Consider the following 18,452-nt stretch of genomic DNA (forward strand, 5'->3'; position numbering starts at 1 on the left):
CCCACTCCAAAGGGTGCAACACTAGGGAAAGTGTAGGGGTAAAAATTACTATTCCCACTCCAAAGGGTGCAACAGTAGGGAAAGCATTGGATAGCGTAGGGGTAAAATTACTATTCCCACTCCAGAGGGTGCAACAGTAGGGAAAGCGTTGGATAGCGTAGGGGTTTAAATTACTATTCCCACTCCAGAGGGTTCAACAGTAGGGAAAGCGTTGGATAGCATAGGGGTAAAAATTACTCTTCCCACTCCAGAGGGTGCAACAGTAGGAAAAGCGTAGGATAGCGTAGCGGTAAAAATTACTATTCCCACTCCAGAGGGTGCAACACTAGGGAAAGCATTGGATAGCGTAGGGGTTTAAATTACTATTCCCACTCCAGAGGGTTCAACAGTAGGGAAAGCGTTGGATAGCATAGGGGTAAAAATTACTCTTCCCACTCCAGAGGGTGCAACAGTAGGAAAAGCGTAGGATAGCGTAGCGGTAAAAATTACTATTCCCACTCCAGAGGGTGCAACACTAGGGAAAGCATTGGATAGCGTAGGGGTAAAAATTACTATTCCCACTCCAAAGGGTGCAACAGTAGGGAAAGCGTTGGATAGCGTAGGGGTAAAATTACTATTCCCACTCCAGAGGATGCAACTGTAGGGAAAGCGTTGGATAGCATGGGGGTAAAAATTACTTCCCACACTACTCCCCCTTTAACACACAACACACTACACATACAAAAAAAACCAATTATTATACATTTCTATTAATCAATTAATAACAATTAATTTTACTAAATTGATGTAATTATAAATGAACTAATTTACACATATTAATTACTAATTAATTAACAATAAATACCAACAAATAAATACAATCTCTTTAATTAATTACATTTAATTATATCACACCCTATCCCCCTATAAACACACAATCCACTACACATAAATAAATCACATCATTTAATAACTTAATAATTATTAATTACCAATTAATTACTAATTAACAATAACAAAAACATTAAATATATTAGCACATTAACTCTAATTAATTTAATTAAATAATTAATATTACTTAATTACCAATTAATTATTAATTAACAATAACAAATAATTAAATATATTAGCACATTAACTCTAATTATGTTAATTCACTAATTAATATTATTGAATTACCAAATAATTAATTAACAATATTTTTTATATATATTAAAACATTAACTCTAATTAATGTAATTAACTAATTTACAAAAATATATTAATTAATTAATTATTATTAAATTACTTCCCACCCTATTCCCCTATAAACCCACAACCCGCTCTGATACTAAAACGCAAAATGTAAACAAATTTACTAATTTTCAAACATACATTACAAAACATATTTAACAAACATATAAACAACAATAAAATACATAACACTAAACAAAATTTCGATATTAGTAAATTTTGATATTAGTAACATACATACCTTAAAAAAACGATATTCTGTCTGTCGATATTTTGGACATCGATATTCTATACCATCGAAATTAAAACATCGATATTATTGTATATCGATATTTTAATTTCGATATTTTGTCTCACTACCCTACATCAACACCTCCAATAGACATTTGCCCAGAATTTTCTAAGTGCAAAGCCATCATCTCTTATGGTGAACAGTCAGTGGATGCTATTTGTGCAGCACAACGGAACCATAAATACAAATGTTTTTTAATTTTTTTGGTTTTGGAATGATGTTTAATTCTGAAAGCTAACTGTTTACTTAGTTCTTTTTTTGTTCACTTTTTAAAAAACACCAAAAAAAGTACCAAATTGTTCAAAATTACAAAACAAAAAAAGAAGAAAAAAAGTTCTTATCAGAACTACCTTATCTGGTTAAAAAAAACTATAATTGCATGGTAATGTCTGAAAGTTTTGTTGAATATATGTGTAGAGCATGATTGACTGAAAGAATGCATTAGTAGTGGGTAGTGAATTTATAGGGGCAGATGTATGAGGAAGGGTTGCAGCATGGCACTGCAAGCCATTTGGCTGCACCGCGCTGCAGCACTTCCATAGCACAGGGATGCACCATATTTACATGAATATGCCGCATCTCTGTGCTTCCCTCTGCACTGGCATACAAACTGTAGCCATGCGCTGGCGCAGACACCCTTGCACCATGGTGCAAGGATGCCTGCGTCATGGGGACATTGTTTTTGTGCAGGAAGGGACACGTTCCTGTACAAAAACAATCACAAAAGGCATTTTTCTCCTTCAATGCATGCTATAGAATGCAGCACGCTTTGAAAGTCGAAAAAATGAGGAGAAATGAAAACATTTCTCCTTGTTGCGCCAAGCTACGCCACCTCTAGGGTGGTGCAGCTTTCGAAAACATCTACAAATTCATGATTTTTCGAAAATCTTGAAATGTGTCTTGTTCCATGGGTGTCGTGTGGGAACATACACAGCAACACCCATGAAATACCCCTTCAACACAAAGTGCTGCGTGTGAAGGGGCCAAATTTACAAGGAGAGGAAAAGCAGAATGGCTTTTCCTCTCCTTATAAATACGTCACAGAAAGTGATGTACTGGTGGCATAGGGGGCTTGTAAATCTGCACCAAAAGTGCTTAGGTATTGGCGGAGTGATACGATAAGAACATAGTGCTGGATGGGTGATTGAGGGAGTGCATGAGACTGACAGGAGGAATCCTAGGCTATATGGGTACTACTTCAGTATTTAGTTGAGTGTACCAATAGTATGTATGTGCTTAGATGTTTGTAGGGATTGTTCACAGAATATTGTAGGTGTACTTGTGTACTTGTGCCTAGGCCATTCCATAAGAACATCACTAGTAATTGGAATTATCACAGTGCTGCAAATAGAGTGCATGGTCAATTTACAAGTGCTTAGGTGTTGGCGGAGTGATAGGATAAGAAAATAGTGCTGGATGGATGATTGAGGAAGTGCATGAGCCTAACAGGGAAATCCTAAGCTGCATGGGTACTACTTCAGTATTTAGTGGAGTGTACCAATAGTATGTATGTGGTTAGAGGTTTGTAGGCATTGTGCACATAATACTGTAGGTGTACTTGTATTAGTGGTTATGCCATTCTATAAGTACATGACTAGTAAGTGGAATCATTACAGTGCTACAAACAGGGTGCCTGATGAATTTATAAGTGGATAGATATTGACAAATTGATAGCATAAGTAGATAGTGGTGGATGGGTGATTGGAGAAGTGCATGGGAGTGACACGAGGATTCCTAGTCTGCATGGGTAGTATCTTAGTACTTACAAGAGTGTTCCAATAGTATGTAACTGCTTAGAGATCTGGAAGCATAGTGCATAGAATATTGTAGGTGAGGTAATAAGTACTTACGTTTCAGCAGAGTGATTAGATAAGGACATGGTTCTGTTAGGATGATAGAAGGAATTGACAGAGAATGACAGTGTGATTCCTGACCAGCATTGCTACTACCAGGATTTTTGCAGGAGTGAATCAGTAGTCAATAGGGGGTTAGGGAACTGCATACATTGTGCACATTTGACTGTACCACTGCTTGTCTCAATGCCTGAGTCATTGTGCAAGTGCATGGACAGTGACTGGGTACCTAGAGTGCTAGTAGTTGACAGCAAGGTGAGTTTATAAGTACTTATGTTTTAGCAGAGTGATTAGATTAGGACATGCTTCTGTCAGGAGGATTGTACGAGTGGACACAGACTCACAGTGTGATTCCAGACACGCTTGACTGTTACCTGGATTTTTGCTGGACTGACTCAGTAGTCTGCAGGGGTTTAGGGGACCTCATACATTGTGAGTATTTGATTGTACCACTGCTTGTCTCAATGCCTGAGTCATTGTGAAAGTGCAAAAACAGTGACTGGGTACCTAGAGTGCTAGTAGTTGACAGCAAGGTGAGTTTATAAGTACTTATGTTTTAGCAGAGTGATTAGATAAGGACATGCTATTGTCGGGAAGCTTGTGGGAGTGGACAGAGATTCACAGTGTGATTCCAGACAAGCATGACTATTTCCTGGATTTTTGAAGGACTGAATCAGTAGGCTGCAGGGGGTTAGGGGACAGCATACATTGTGCACATTTCAATGTACCACTGCTTGTGTCAATGCCTGAGTCATTATGCAAGTGCATAGACGGTGACTGGGTACCTAGAGTGCTAGTAGGTGACAGACAGGTGAGTTTATAAGTACTTATGATTTAGCAGAGTGATTAGATAAAGACATGCTTCTGTCAGGATGATTGTAGGGGTGGACACAGACTCACAGTGTGATTCCAGACAAGCATGACTATTACCTAGATTTTTGCAGGAATGAGTCAGTAGTCTGTAGGGGAATAGGGGACCGCATACATTGTGCACATTTGATTGTACCACTGCTTGTCTCAATGCCTGAGTCATTGAGAAAGTGCATAGACAGTGACTGGGTACCTAGAGTGCTAGTAGTTGACAGCAAGGTGAGTTTATAAGTACTTATGTTTTAGCAGAGTGATTAGATAAGGACATGCTTCTGTCGGGATGATTGTAGGAGTGGACACAGACTCACAGTGTGAATCCAGACAAGCATGACTATTACCTGGATTTTTACAGGACTGACTCAGTAGTCTGCAGGGACTTAGGGGACGGCATACATTGTGCACATTTGACTGTACCACTGCTTGTCTCAGTACCTGAGTCATTGTGCAAGTGCATGGACAGTGACTGGATACCTAGAGTGCTAGTAGTTCACATCAAGGTGAGTTTATAAGTACGTATGTTTCAGCAAAGTGATTAGATAAGGACATGCTTCTGTCAGGATGATTTTAGGACTGGAGACAGTCTCGCTGTGTGATTCCTGACTTGCATGACTGGTACCTGGATTTTTGCAGAACTGAATCAATAGTCTGCATGAGTACTAACTGGGTATTTAAAAGAGTATATCAATAGTATGTATCCGGTTAGACATGTTCATGCATAGTGCACAGAATAGCATACCTGTAGTACTATTAAAGGCTAAGGCAGTCTATAAGTACACAAGCAGTAACTGGAATAATTACAGTGCACCAAACACAGTGCATAGATAATTTATAAGTACTTAGGTATTACTACACTGAATGAATAAATGTATGGTGCTCGATGGGTGATTGGAGGAGTGTCTCAGTATTACACAGGGCAATACCTGCTCAACAAGCAAAGATACAACTACTGCATACATCTCTACTGCTACATTACCTTTCTACAACTATTTTTAATATTACACGTAGCCAAATACAAAGCAGAAACCATTCAAATTTCTCTACTATAAGTCTCCCCATATCACTGAAAAACATAAATGAGTATCTCTCTTCGGAATACTATCTACACCACATAAATTCACAAAACAAGCTTCAAATTGAAACCAAACACCAAAAATGATGTCACATATTTTAACTATACCTCTTATAAAAACTAGTCTCATCACTAATACCTTAACTCAACATATACATTTCCAATTGGAAATCAACACCTAAAATTATGCACTATACTACTAATGTACATATCCATACATTAAAACAATAAGTCATAATCAGCAATCCCTATTCCAAAACACACAAAATACTATGCAAAGTGTACAGTAAATAACATTTAAATACATTACAAAAAACTGCAATAAATATTTCTTCATTACAAAATATATGACTAACTTCAAATTTTATGAATGATATTGTATGTTTAAAAACAAAGGCACCACATAGTACACATCACAAATTATTAACTCACCTTTTAAACTGATTTGTAGATTATGAAGTATCTGAATCACACACCAGATTTTCCTATGCACACAATGAATATAGTGCACTGCTCTTAGCGAAACCAAAAAATGGCAACGTTTCCCTCTCATTTTGCACACATATACATGTAAATATCAAATCACATTGCTTTCCAGATTAATACAAAGTCTTAGACACATTTCTTTTGGTTACACATATCAACCCTTGCCAACTGACCTCTAACTGAACCAAAATTGCTGCTTGAATTTTCTGGAGTCGCGCCTAGACCGTGCACCGTAGGCGATGGAACCGCAGATCCAGACGAGACTTCAAAAGTATATTACAATTAATGTTACCATTTTCTTTTTCATAACACACTACTTCTAACCATACCAGTGACTTGGAAATCTCACTGCAAGTACATATTACTGTAATATTTATAAGAAATACAAATTTTAATGCTACACATAACTTCCAATTCTACCCCATTCTGCTTAATGCCTGTTTCCATAGTAACAGTTCATGAAACACTCAACTGAACACACAGGTCACAAGTTCAGCACACAATGTTGCAAATTCAAACAGCAAGTGTGCTTGACTTTCCAAAATATCAGCTTATCCTATCTAATGTACCTTTCAAACAGTTTTTACTAACCAATAAGAAACATGCTTTTTAAACACAGAAACATGCACCCTATTTTTCACTTTATAATGTTCTCAAGCAGCCAATCATTTCTCTTGTTTTTTTAAAACTGCATCTTGTCGACCATTTTAGAGACCTCTTATTTTACCAACTGCCTACTTCACCTACAGACATCTTTTCAGTGCATCCAGACTTCCCTTCAAGATGTTTAGAGTGTGGATTGTGGGACACAGCTATATTTTCTGGTGCAAAAGGTATGCTGAAAGCAGAGGTATTGACAAAGACCTAGCTTTGCAAAATATAGACATTAAAAGGATTGGACAGAGAGGATTAAAGTAGCACCAATTGATGCCAATGGTTAAATCCTTTTTGCATCTCCTACACCCTGACCTCATAATTGTGCACTGTGGTGGCAATGACCTAGGCACTCTAACTGGGGTAGGTCAGGAAATGCTAATGAAGGACACCTTTGCAGAATTGATTTTACTTATTCCCCAAACTGCCTTTGTCTACTGTAACATATGCCAAAGACAAAAATTAAACTGGTCCAATCAATTTTGTCCAGAGATTGAGAAAGCTAGGAAAAATGTCAATAAAGCTGTTTCTGCTTATCTCAGAGATTATAGTATGGGGTCCAGATACAACAACAATCTGCATTTTAATATGGATGGCATCTACAGGAGAGATGGTGTACATTTCACAGATGAGGGAAACAGAGTCTTTCTCAACAACTTTAGATTCTGCATAGGCACTTACATGTTGGTACCAAAATCTCCCAATAAACAGAAGGGCTCTTTTTAGAGCCACCCATGATCCAAACATATAACCTAGATTTATAATAAAAAAACGTACTTTTTTTTGCTGGGAGTCGCGCACCCAGCATGACTAGGAGTCATGCACCCCTCGCGTTCACACAAGGGGGCCGTGCTGGTAGTCGCGCACCCCTCGTGTTCATACCAGGGGGCCGCGCTGAACATCGCGCTAGGGTCGGGACTCCAAATTTTTCAAAAACCCCCCCGGCTCCTCCAACTAATTTCTATTTGCCCCAGGGACCTCATCCCCGGGGCCTATCCACTTCGATGGGGACCGTGGGGGGAGCCCCAAAGCCTCCATGGTCCCGCTGGCTCCCCGCGTCCTGCAAGAGCTGGCATTGCTTTTCCACATGGGAAGCTGCTAACATGCAGCACCCCATGTGGAAAGCAATTCTGCTTTGGATTTTTGAAGAGAGAGCAGTTTTCCCTTCTCTCTCTTCCAAAATCCAAAGCAGAGTTTGCTATGGTAGGGCGGGATACATGCTCCCGCCCTACTGTAGCAAACAGCAGTGTCCCGGGGTGCCCAGCAGGGTAAATGTAATTGTGATTGATTCTTTTCCTGAGTGAGTAGGATGACTGCATAACTGACTAGGATTACTGCTGATGTGTCAATGTCTATATAGGTTTATGAGTGCATTTGATAGAGTTTTATTGATCAGTGACTGCATGTGTAAGTGATTCTATGGGTGAATGGGTAGTTGTGTGTGTAGACTTAAGAATCAGTGAGTGGGTATGTAGTAACTGGTATTGGTGTATCAATGGTTTCAAATATGGTACTCTGTATTTTACAGTGAGTGATCAAAGGTTATACTAGTGTGTGATGAGGTGTATCAGATTGTCATGTGGATGATGTCATCAGTGATGTCATTTGAGATGTCATCAGTGATGTCATCAGTGATGTCACTGACCATGTCATGAATGATGTAATATGTGACATCATCAGCAGTGCATTGTGGGCGCGCGAGTTATAGTTAGCACTTACTATAAGGGAGGAATTTCTATGGTTTTGTACGAGTGAAATGTTCAGCTAACTATAACACCCTTGAAACCTATAATTTTTCTGTGAATATATATATATATATATATATATATATATATATATATATATATATATACATACATATATATATGCAAGTAATAATAAAACACTCATAAGTAATAAAAAGCATGAGATAAAAAACAAGCAGATAATAATAGTAAACGCAGACACAAATAGTATAACAGCCAAATTTCTCTGGTTTTGTACGGGTGAAATGTCCAACTAACTATAACGTCCCTGAAACCTGTGGGGTTTTTTCGGTGAATTGCTAAGGTTTTTTAAATGCTAATTTCTAACTATAACATCCCTGAAGATTATGGTTTTTTCATTGAATTTCAAAGGTTTTTTAAATGCTAATTTCGAACGATACCTACAGAGGTAGGACATGTGCAGAAAGAGGAAGAAAGGCACAGACAGAGGCAAGAGAAATGCAGAAAGATGCAACAGAAGTGCATAAAGACAAAGAAAAGTGCGGAAAGAAGCAACACATATGCAGAAAGAAGCAACAGAAGTCCAGACATATGAAGAAAAGTGCAGAAAGAAGCAAGAGATATGTAGAAAGAACCAAAAGAGGTGCTGAAAGGGGTCTTGTTGCAAAGTCATCTTGTGCCCCCAACGTTTTGCTGATGGGTACTGGTGGTAACTGACAATGACTAACCAGGCCTAGAGCCAATGCTATGCTAGAAGACATGTAGAATACAGTGAAAACACCTACATAAACTAGGGAACACTATGCGTTGGGGTACCACTGTGATTTGCATGACCTCCTCTGTAAGGCCCTAGTACATAATAGGGCAGGGGATTAAAACTACCTCTAAGCCAGAGGTGCAGAAAGATGATTTTTTAAGTAGTAGTCACATTTGCAGAGTGGAAGAGAAAGGGTGCTGGGCCTCCGACCAGCGCTCAGGAATTCCGCTACGTAGGACTTACAGGAGGTACCAGGATGGCTTCTTCGCCCCCAAAGTCCCGCAGGAGTAAAGTGGACTTCATTACCATCCCATAGTCTGCCAGAAGGTGCGTTTGCAGAGTGGTGGAGAAAGGGGGCGTGGCCTTCAATGTCGTCTTAGCATTCCTACTGTGTGGGACTTAGTGGAGGTAACAAGAGGGGTAGTTGGCCCCCCAAGGACATCCTCGGGGGCCAACTACCTCTCTATTACCTCCTGTAAGTACCACACAGCAGGATTGCTATGTTCTCATAACAGGCCACGCCCTCTTTGCCCACCACTCTGCAAATTCGCTCCCTGGTGTGCTCTTCGATGGGGATTGAAGTCCACTTTGCTGCTGGGGGCCCGCAATCTAGCCCTTGGAATTACTTCTGATAGTCCTGGATACAGGTGAAGATGCAGGGTGCAACAGCAGAGTTAGATTTTGAGGGTTCAAAATAGGCTCCAGGCACTAAAGCAGTCCTTCCAGGTACAATAGCCATCTGGCAGAGTGTACAGTAGGTCACAGCAGCAGGAAGTCCTCGGAGAGTCCTTACTCAGGTCCAGTAGTGAACTGAAGAGTGGGTCTGAAGGTCCTATTTTCATACACTGGTGCCCTCTCCTGCAAGGTGGGAGAAGCTTCTAGAAAATGTCCTTGAAGTGAATGGAATTTCTTAACTCCCCAGCCCTGGTTCCAAAGCTGACAGCAGTGACAATACAGGGTTGTTAGGCCCTTTGTGTGAATGCAAAGCACAGGCTATTCAGTTGTTAGTGGGCCTGTGCTCAGCTCCACCCCCATCCAACCAGTACATGGCCCATTGAGGCACACCTAATCCCTCAAACGTCAGACTGCCTGTGAGAAATTCACAAAGTCTAATTGTCAAGCAACCCTAGTCATGTGACTCAAGACAGGCTGTAGCCACAAAGGGCTAAGGGCAGAAAAATGCCAACTTTCTAAAAGTGCCATTTTCAAAACTGTATTGAAAAATCCAACTTTAGTGTTAAATGTTTATCATTATAATTTCATAGGTAGTAAACATGACACATCCACCTGCCCCCAATTAGAAATTACAGTTCATTAAAGGTAATACAGAAACTCCTTTGTTATCCTATACGAGGATTAGGTCTCACTGTAGTAAAAAATATATTTTGTTTTTCACTACTAGTGAAGAAATTATTGAAGAGAACGGAATGTCCTGGGACAACAAACTTTGATTAAGTAGGGTGTCATGCAATCAGACTGAACAAACAGGACACAAGATTTACTGATGTCATTCCATACAGAACAAAAGAGACAGCAGGTTTTGGCAGAACCTTTTCTGAATAATTAACCCCTATATTTATGTGGAAAGAAAACTTCATAAAACCCTCTATTCTGTAGGATATTTGAATGATAAAAACAGACCGAACATTGTTGAAGCACTTTAAAGTAAATTAACAGATTGAAAGAGACAGAAATGCAATGACATTTGATCTGTGATTTGCATTCTATTGGAGAGTAGATCAGTGACAAATATAGCTCCCCCTTTAACAGGCCCTCTGTTTTCCCCTCCATCAGGCCGATGCCTTTGATGTGTCTCATTACCTGGCAAAGCTTTCACACACTGGAACCCGCAGTCGAACAAACAGCACTTTTCGCCAACTCTGCACTCTGCATCACTGCTGCACTGTGATAGGGGTAGGTAGCCACACTGTTTCTCCCTTTCGGGATCGAATGGGCAAAATCCTGGGTTCTCTGAAACATACATAGGGCCACAATGCAATTTCAAATATTTCAGTAAAGTATTAAATATCTTCTTCACAATTTAGTTATGTCCACAATCTTGATGTTAAACATAGGCATTCTTCATACATCTGCCAGACATGATAAGGTCAACCAACCCAGTTATGTGTCCTGTGCAGACCTTTACATAGGAGAGCCAATGGGCAGTTCTTCCCCAGGGGTACAAGCAAACAAGCCTGTGCCCCTTACTGTATAATTAAAAAAAAACAATTGATGGACAGAATGCAGAACATTGTCATACATTTCCTTTTGTTTGCTCCTCATGCCATTCCAGTTTGAAACCAGACATATGCAAATCAGTCTTGACCCTGTGCCCAATAGGAACAGTCCAGCCCGCACTGCCAGGCCAGGTCCTCCCTGGACTGAAAATAAGCATCATAGGACCGGTTTTGGGGTTTCACCCCTCATTTGCCAGGATAGCTTAACTCCAGTGGCATTGAGAGCACGGGACTCACTGCATAATAGGCAGTTTTGCAACATCTTTGTACAGGAAGTGATTGACATTCTCAAGTAAATAGAAGTACTCTGGTGACCCATGACATCAGAGCACCATGTTGATGTTACACAGTCAAGAAGGGTGACAAGGGGCATGTAGTGGAATACAGAGTCCTCAGTGACGGAATGCAAAAAAGTTTAAGTCAGTAAATATTTGTAATGAATAATCAGTAGGCTGCACTGCTATCCTGTACTTTCAATTTTACTTTGTCTCAACAGTAATTATTTGATTTACTTTATTTTAATATGTTAAGCTGTACTCCTAACTGTTTCATAGAGCAAGCACTAATACATTTTGGCGCCATATTGTTACTGGAAAATATATACAAAATAAATAAATAAAATACCAATAGGGTCAATGCACTTCATTCCACACTGAGAGCAGCATTTCTGTTTGCCTTTACATGCACTGTCATCCTCGCACTGCTGAACAGGCAGTGGTATCTTGCAATCAGAGGGTTTTAGTGGACATGTTCCTAGTTTCTCTGAAACTGAGAAAAAGTGTGTTAATTACTGCATTATGGTAGAGTAATATCTTCAATAATAACAAAAAAGTAGGTAGAGGGTCCTAGGGAATTTTTTACGACCACACAATTACTATCCCCTAAATATGATATGTACTACAAAAAGAATAACTGTGGGTCTCTGATGTGTCTAAGTGTGTCTAGATGACTTAGTGTGTGCTCTAAGAGTGTTAGTAGGGCACACAACAGGATATCGCACTAACTGGGAAGATATCCATCAGTTACTCTTCCTGTTCCGCCCTTGCATCATTTGAAGCACTTCCCAAAGTGAAAAACCTTTGTTGTTGCCAAACCCTATGGATCTATAAAAAGCCGCAGAAACATGTCGACCAATACATCTGGTCAGTAGTTATTTGTTGAAACCTACTGACTTTTTGCACTGAATTGCTTTTAATATTGGAAGTGAACGGCACCAGAATAAAAAGAATTTTTGTGTTCACTCTCCATTTTTAAATAGAGCACTTTTTTGTTTTCACACTTTCATGCACTGCTTTCAGTTACTAACAATTGTTTTCCGTGCCCCAGGTCCCTAAGTACGAGCCTCTCACATTTACACCTAGTGAGTTGGCAACAACAAAGGTTTTTCACTTTGGGAAGTGCTTCAAATGATGCAAGGGCGGAACAGGAAGAGTAACTGATGGATATCTTCCCAGTTAGTGCGATATCCTGTTGGATGCCCTACTAACACTCTTAAAGCACACACTAAGTCATCTATACACACTTAGACACATCAGAGACCCACAGTTATTCTTTTTGTAGTACAGAGTGATATCTTCTACATTATTGTTTAAAACATAGACCCTGACAGGTGTAGGAAATTCACCTTTTTTGTGTGGTCACCCAAGATTGTTCGCATTTTGCTGCAACCTATATTTTTCTGGTGTTAGACCTCTGTGCACTTTAACCCTGCGAAACCTATATTTTGCTGATATTAGACCTCCTAGCACTTTAACCCGGTTAAACTTTGCTGACGTGCCTGTGCTATCCCTTTAAAAATGGTTAAACTGACAATGTATTAATTAGTATTTTCAACTTACCTTTAATTCCCCGTTATGTGGTACAAAATGTATTCAGGGCATGTGCGTTAAATGTGAAGAGTGGACTGCAACGCCTATTGTGCCAACCACTGCAGTGACAGTGCAAATATGACTTCAGGCCTACCAGTGTAGCCTGACAGCCGCAGTGTAAAACAATGCAATTTGACCTGACAAAATAAACCCTTTCAGAATGTCTAAAGCTCTCTTTCAAATAGTAAAGTCTTGTTTGTGTAGGCCTTCTCTCCCACAAGGCAGGGTGCATGATATTTACAAGTAGGACAGGTAGAAGAATAATGTTACCATGTCCTTAAAGTCACTGTCACCAAAAAGCTAATTTTCACTGAGGCAGGCCTAGCTATCCTATTTACAAAACCAGAGTACAGATTAGTATTTTAACACTGTATCTCAGGAATAAAAAAAGCGAGAAAACTAACTAAAAAACTATTTTTAATAGTTCTTGACAATCCAATTCAAATAAATGTTATGGAAAAATTACCTTTTCTATGCCTGACATTCCTAGAGGCTAAATTTGAAATCCCACTTAAGGCAACTAGTAATTAGTGTTTGAATAGATGTGGAAAAGGGATTAAATGCTTCCCTGAAGCAAACAAAACACTGACTTGATGGGGCAGAGCTATCTCCTCTGAAATTCCCAAAATAAGCAGGGCAGGGGATCCTTTTCGATGTTAGTGTCAAATCCTGCTTGAGTGTCAAAGCCTGCTTGGCAGTCTGCTTTGTTTACCTATAACACTTCAGAGCACAGAGAACAGGATTATAAGGTAACTCTTATGAATTTACTGCAGAAGGACCTCCTTTGTCCCACTGGACCTTCTTTCTCTGGGTTTTACAAATAACACTAGAGGCACACTTGAAAGGAATGGATATAGGATATGGAAATAACTTTTGTGTGTTTACTGCTTTGTTTCTGGAAAACCCTACTTTTTATTCAACCAGTAGTCTGTCTCTGGGTTTAATGGGTGCACAATGGCTGCCCCCATACTGGTTTTTAGTGTTAGAACTTGAGTGTGAGAACAATAGGATTACAATAGTAGACACCCAGGATATACACCCAATCCTCAGACCTCAAATTTGGTATGGCCAACCACTTTCACCATCATGAAAATCATCAAAGTTAGTGGGGCCTGCCCCAGGAACCTTTACCCAATTGTTTAGTGCATGCCCAGGAGTCATTCTCACCCAATAGCTAATGCCAAACGTAAGTGTGGCAACCACAGACACTGACTTCGAAAGTCTTTCTGGATCAGAGGAATAATAGAAGACAAGTGGGCTAGCTGTGACTGTGACAGGAGTCCTGAAGGACTAGGCCTTCTCCCTCTTAATCGAGCTACATGTAAACAACACACTACAGGAGGCCTTTCATGAATTTGCCCAGCTGACCGGCATGTGTACCTGAACTTTATTCTGCATTTGCTCTCTGGTTGACACCCTGCAAATATCTAAGTGCCTCCTCTGAGATCATGAGGGGTTTTAGATGGGTACTCCTATTGTGGATTGGAACTTAAAGGACTAAGGTGAGAAGGTACAATCTTTGACCAGGATGAACCTAGAGGGTGTAACTAACCCACTCTCCGTTACGGTCATCACCGAATTGCACTTACTGCAGCCACTGAATATCACTGGTACGTTATCCATCTTGGTGCTATTCCTATTTTAAAGTTTCCCTTATTGGAGTTTTGACTTTATGAATGTTTTGGTACTGCACAAATACTTCCACATTGCCTTTGAGTTAAGCCTGGCTGTTCTGTGCCATTGCTACTAGAGGGGTTTAGCTTAGGTGTATTTAGTGACTTCAGTGGTTCACCTGTTAATGATTGTGTTTGTTCCTCAAGATAGGTAGTCACTCACCACACTCAATAATCAACTTTCTTACAACTTTGAAGTGGAGAATGTTCTTAACTTGTGCAGTTACCCCAATGCTTCAAGAATTCAAAGAAAGACAATTGAGTGTAGCGATCATAAAATCATGACTTTTTGCTGAGTAAGAAGAGTGAATAGGAGTCTAGGTTCAAGGTGCAAAGCTAGCTCATGGCAGGGAAGAGCAAGGAATGAAATATAAGCCACAAAGTCAACATTTTGCCCATTTTCTGAGGCAATTCCTCTTACATGGAACAGGAAAGAAGATTATTTTAATACCATACACTGGGTCAACATTATGATTTACAGCCAGTAACCTCTCAGGGAATCACAGTCAGGATGAACTAGAGGATATAAAGCCACAAGTGCATAATAACAAGTGTTTCTCTTCCTGGTTAATGTATTTGCTGTATCTGTATTATAGGAATAGAGTAACCTGCAGTATTTTCACCCCGTTCATATCTATCTCCTGTTCAGCACACAAGAGCTCAGTGGCTAAAAATGTCAATATTTAATACTCTTTAAGGTCATTCTTGCACTAAGGTCTCTAAGTGACTAAATCAATGTTCTTACATTTTCGACCTTTAAGTGTGTTGCTTAATTGTAGACACACAGCCTGTACGGTATACACCCGTTACAACGGATCTTTTACTCCGCAGACCCATTACAACGCGACCATTACTCCGCATACCATTACAACGCATTGCGCTGGGGGGCGCTCTAGGATAGGGAATAAGTATAATTTACTATCCAACACCTTCCCTAGGGTCCACGGGGACTGGAGTTAGAATAGTAAATTATACTTACCACTATCCAGCGCCCCAAGGCGCTATGCGTTGTAACGGTATGCGGAGTAAAAGTCGCGTTGTAATGGTCTGCGGAGTAAAAGTATGCGTTATAACGTCATACATCCAGCCTGTACAAGGTATGTACACACAGCATACAAAGAAGCAACATACACATTTCCTGTCTCTTTCTATGCTTTAGGTCTCATTGAAACATAATAAAACACAATTATTCATAGGTGGTGTGTCATTAAACATCTAATGCAAGTGATATATTTACCAGATCTCACTCATGTAATTGTATACGAAACTGACAGTTCTGAAAACAGTTTTTTTAATTTCTGTATTTCTTTATTGTGTATAAAAAAATATATATTTACATGGAGCATGGAGTATACATGAGTGGAGGAAGAAAGAGGAAAGGAAGAGAAAAAGGAAAAGGAAAGAAAAAAGGGGGGCGCCGGGGGGGGGGTCTGGCCGCTGGTCTCCCTTGTCTTTGATGTAGTTCAATAGTTCGAGTAGTTCGGAGGTCAGATTTCAAAGTCCTGCATTCTGTTGTATCCTGCTGCCCCCCTTCTCGATGTTAGGTTGGTTTCCTGTTTCCCGCCCCGGACCCTAGAGGGGACAGAGAAGAATAGAAGTCGGAAATGAAAGATGTGAAGCGCCTTGCAAACTGGTTTCCTTTTTGTTAGCGCGTGGATTCGCAGAGTGTGCCCCTCGTCGTTGTCTAGGTTCTGTGCCTATGGTGGTTTATGCGATGATAGATAGAGGTCTAGGGGTCCCCACATGTTTGACTGCCTGTGAATTTTCGGCGAGTGTTTCGCTGTGATGTTATCTGCCCCACTTAGGAACGTGACCCAGTTGAGCCATGCCTGGGGCGCCGCTTTCGACGTGTCCTTCCAATTACTTAGGACTATTTTGACTGCGGCTGTCAGCAATAGGTCAATGAGGTCACGATCCTCTGCCGTTGTGATGGAAGGGGATGCAAAGCCTAGGGCTAGACTTGGGAAGTCTATTTGTATGGCTACTCCTGTGATCTCATTGATGAGTGTTCCAATTCTTCCCCAGAAATCCCTAATCTTGGGGCAACTGAGCAGAAGGTGTTCTAAGTCTCCCCTCCCTTTATCACAATTCCAGCATGCATCACTCTCTCGGATTCCCATGGAGGCCAGGCGGGCCGGTGTCCTGTATGCCTTGTGCACTAGCCAGAATTTGGTCTGGCTTAGCGTTGCCGTCATCTTTTTCCTAGAAGTAGATCTCCATAGATCCGCTTTCTCGTCCTCACTTAGTTCCTTCCCTGCTAAAACTCCCCAGTAATTTGTGACCTTATCGTTGAGTTTGGTGTTTTTGGGGCGGAGGGCTTTGTATAGGTGTGCTACTTGTTGTCCTAGTGTGTTGAGGCTGGCTGCGAGTTGTATGAGCGATGGTGTCCGGCTGCTGAGGTTTGCCTTCCTTATTGCTACTTTAATTTTCAGGAAGTTGTAGAGTTCTATGCTACGTAGGTTGTGTGCTTCCTTTAGGGTGTCAAAGGTTATGTCCGCGCCCTGTTTCTGAAGGTCTTGGGCAATGGAGATACCATGGCCATACCATTCGTGCATGTCTAGAACCTTATCCCTGTATTTTAAAGTGGGGTTGTGCCAGATGGATTCAAATTGACCTCCCCTGATACTTGTTGTCAGTAGTTTGTCTACCTTTAGGAGAGCTGTTTTCGTGTTCCTCAGGACGGGGTTGTCCTTGACTGCTGGGTGTCGGGTGGCGGTGAGGAGGGTGATTGGGTTCATGCCTTTTAGTAGCCTTCTCTCGAGTGTTAGCCAAGCTGGGGTGTATTCCTGTCTTGGGTCCAGCCAGTGTAGCCCCTGTCTGGCTATACACGCTACCTGGAATCGTTTGAAGTTTGTTATGTTCAGACCGCCCTGTTCCTTTGAGAGTCTCAGCTTGTGTAGGCTTATTCTGGGCTTCTTCCCTCTCCACAAGAAGTTGTTCAGTATCTTGTCTACCCTCTTGTGGAAGTCTTCTGTGTTAGTCAGTGGGAGCATGGTTAGCATATAGTTGACCATTGGTGTGAGCATCATTTCTATGGCTTCTACCCTTCCCCACCATGTTGTGAATTTGGGGGACCACCCATCAACTTTATCTTTAATCTTCTGGATTGTTGCTTGTTCATTGTGTTCTAGTGTCGTTCTTAGGTCTCTCTCAAAGAGGATGCCTAAATACTTTATGGGCTTCTGCTGCCATGAAAGGCCTGACTCCCCTAGTACCGTTCTTGTTGTGTGGATGTTTAAGGGTTTACACTCTGATTTATCCTTGTTAAGTTTGTACCCCGAGACCTGGGCGTATTTTTCGATGGTGTCCGTCAGTGCTTTAATGGATCTTTCTGGGTCTTCTGTGATTATTAGTACATCGTCCGCGTACGCCGCTAGCTTGAACGTTTCCCCCCCAATTGGTCTCCCCGCTATGTCTTCGTTCGTTCTGATCATCGTCAGGAGCGGTTCTATGGCTAGTAGGAAGACGGCTGGTGAGAGTGGGCATCCTTGTCTCGCTCCCCTGCCCAGGTTGAGTATGTTTGATGCGCCTCCGTTGACTACCACCCGCGCTTTGGGGCTGTTGTATAGAGCCATCACCATCCTCCTGTAGTTAGGCCCTAGCCCGAATTTCCCCATGCATTGATCTAAAAAAGGCCATGAGACCCTGTCGAAGGCTTTCTCAGCGTCCAGGGCTATCATGACTGCAGCGTTGTTACTTCGGGAGGAGTGGTTAATTATATGGCATAGTAGTCTCGTGTTGTCGTGGGACATACAGTTTTTGAGGTAGCCTACCT

General features: G+C 40.9%; 1 protein-coding gene across 1 annotated transcript in view; it reads right to left on the reverse strand.

The window, feature by feature from the left end:
• Window positions 1-18,452, reverse strand: part of LOC144762993 (uncharacterized) — a 110,283-nt gene that overhangs the window by 72,553 nt on the left and 19,278 nt on the right. The window contains exons 4-5 of the mRNA XM_078648306.1: window positions 11,761-11,904; window positions 10,721-10,870 (exon numbers count right to left, since the gene is read on the reverse strand). Of these exons, the coding sequence (XP_078504432.1) occupies window positions 10,721-10,870; window positions 11,761-11,904 (294 nt within the window). The remainder of the gene's footprint in view (window positions 1-10,720; window positions 10,871-11,760; window positions 11,905-18,452) is intronic.

The sequence above is a fragment of the Lissotriton helveticus genome, chromosome 6, assembly GCF_964261635.1.
Source record: "Lissotriton helveticus chromosome 6, aLisHel1.1, whole genome shotgun sequence".
NCBI lineage: Eukaryota > Metazoa > Chordata > Amphibia > Caudata > Salamandridae > Lissotriton > Lissotriton helveticus.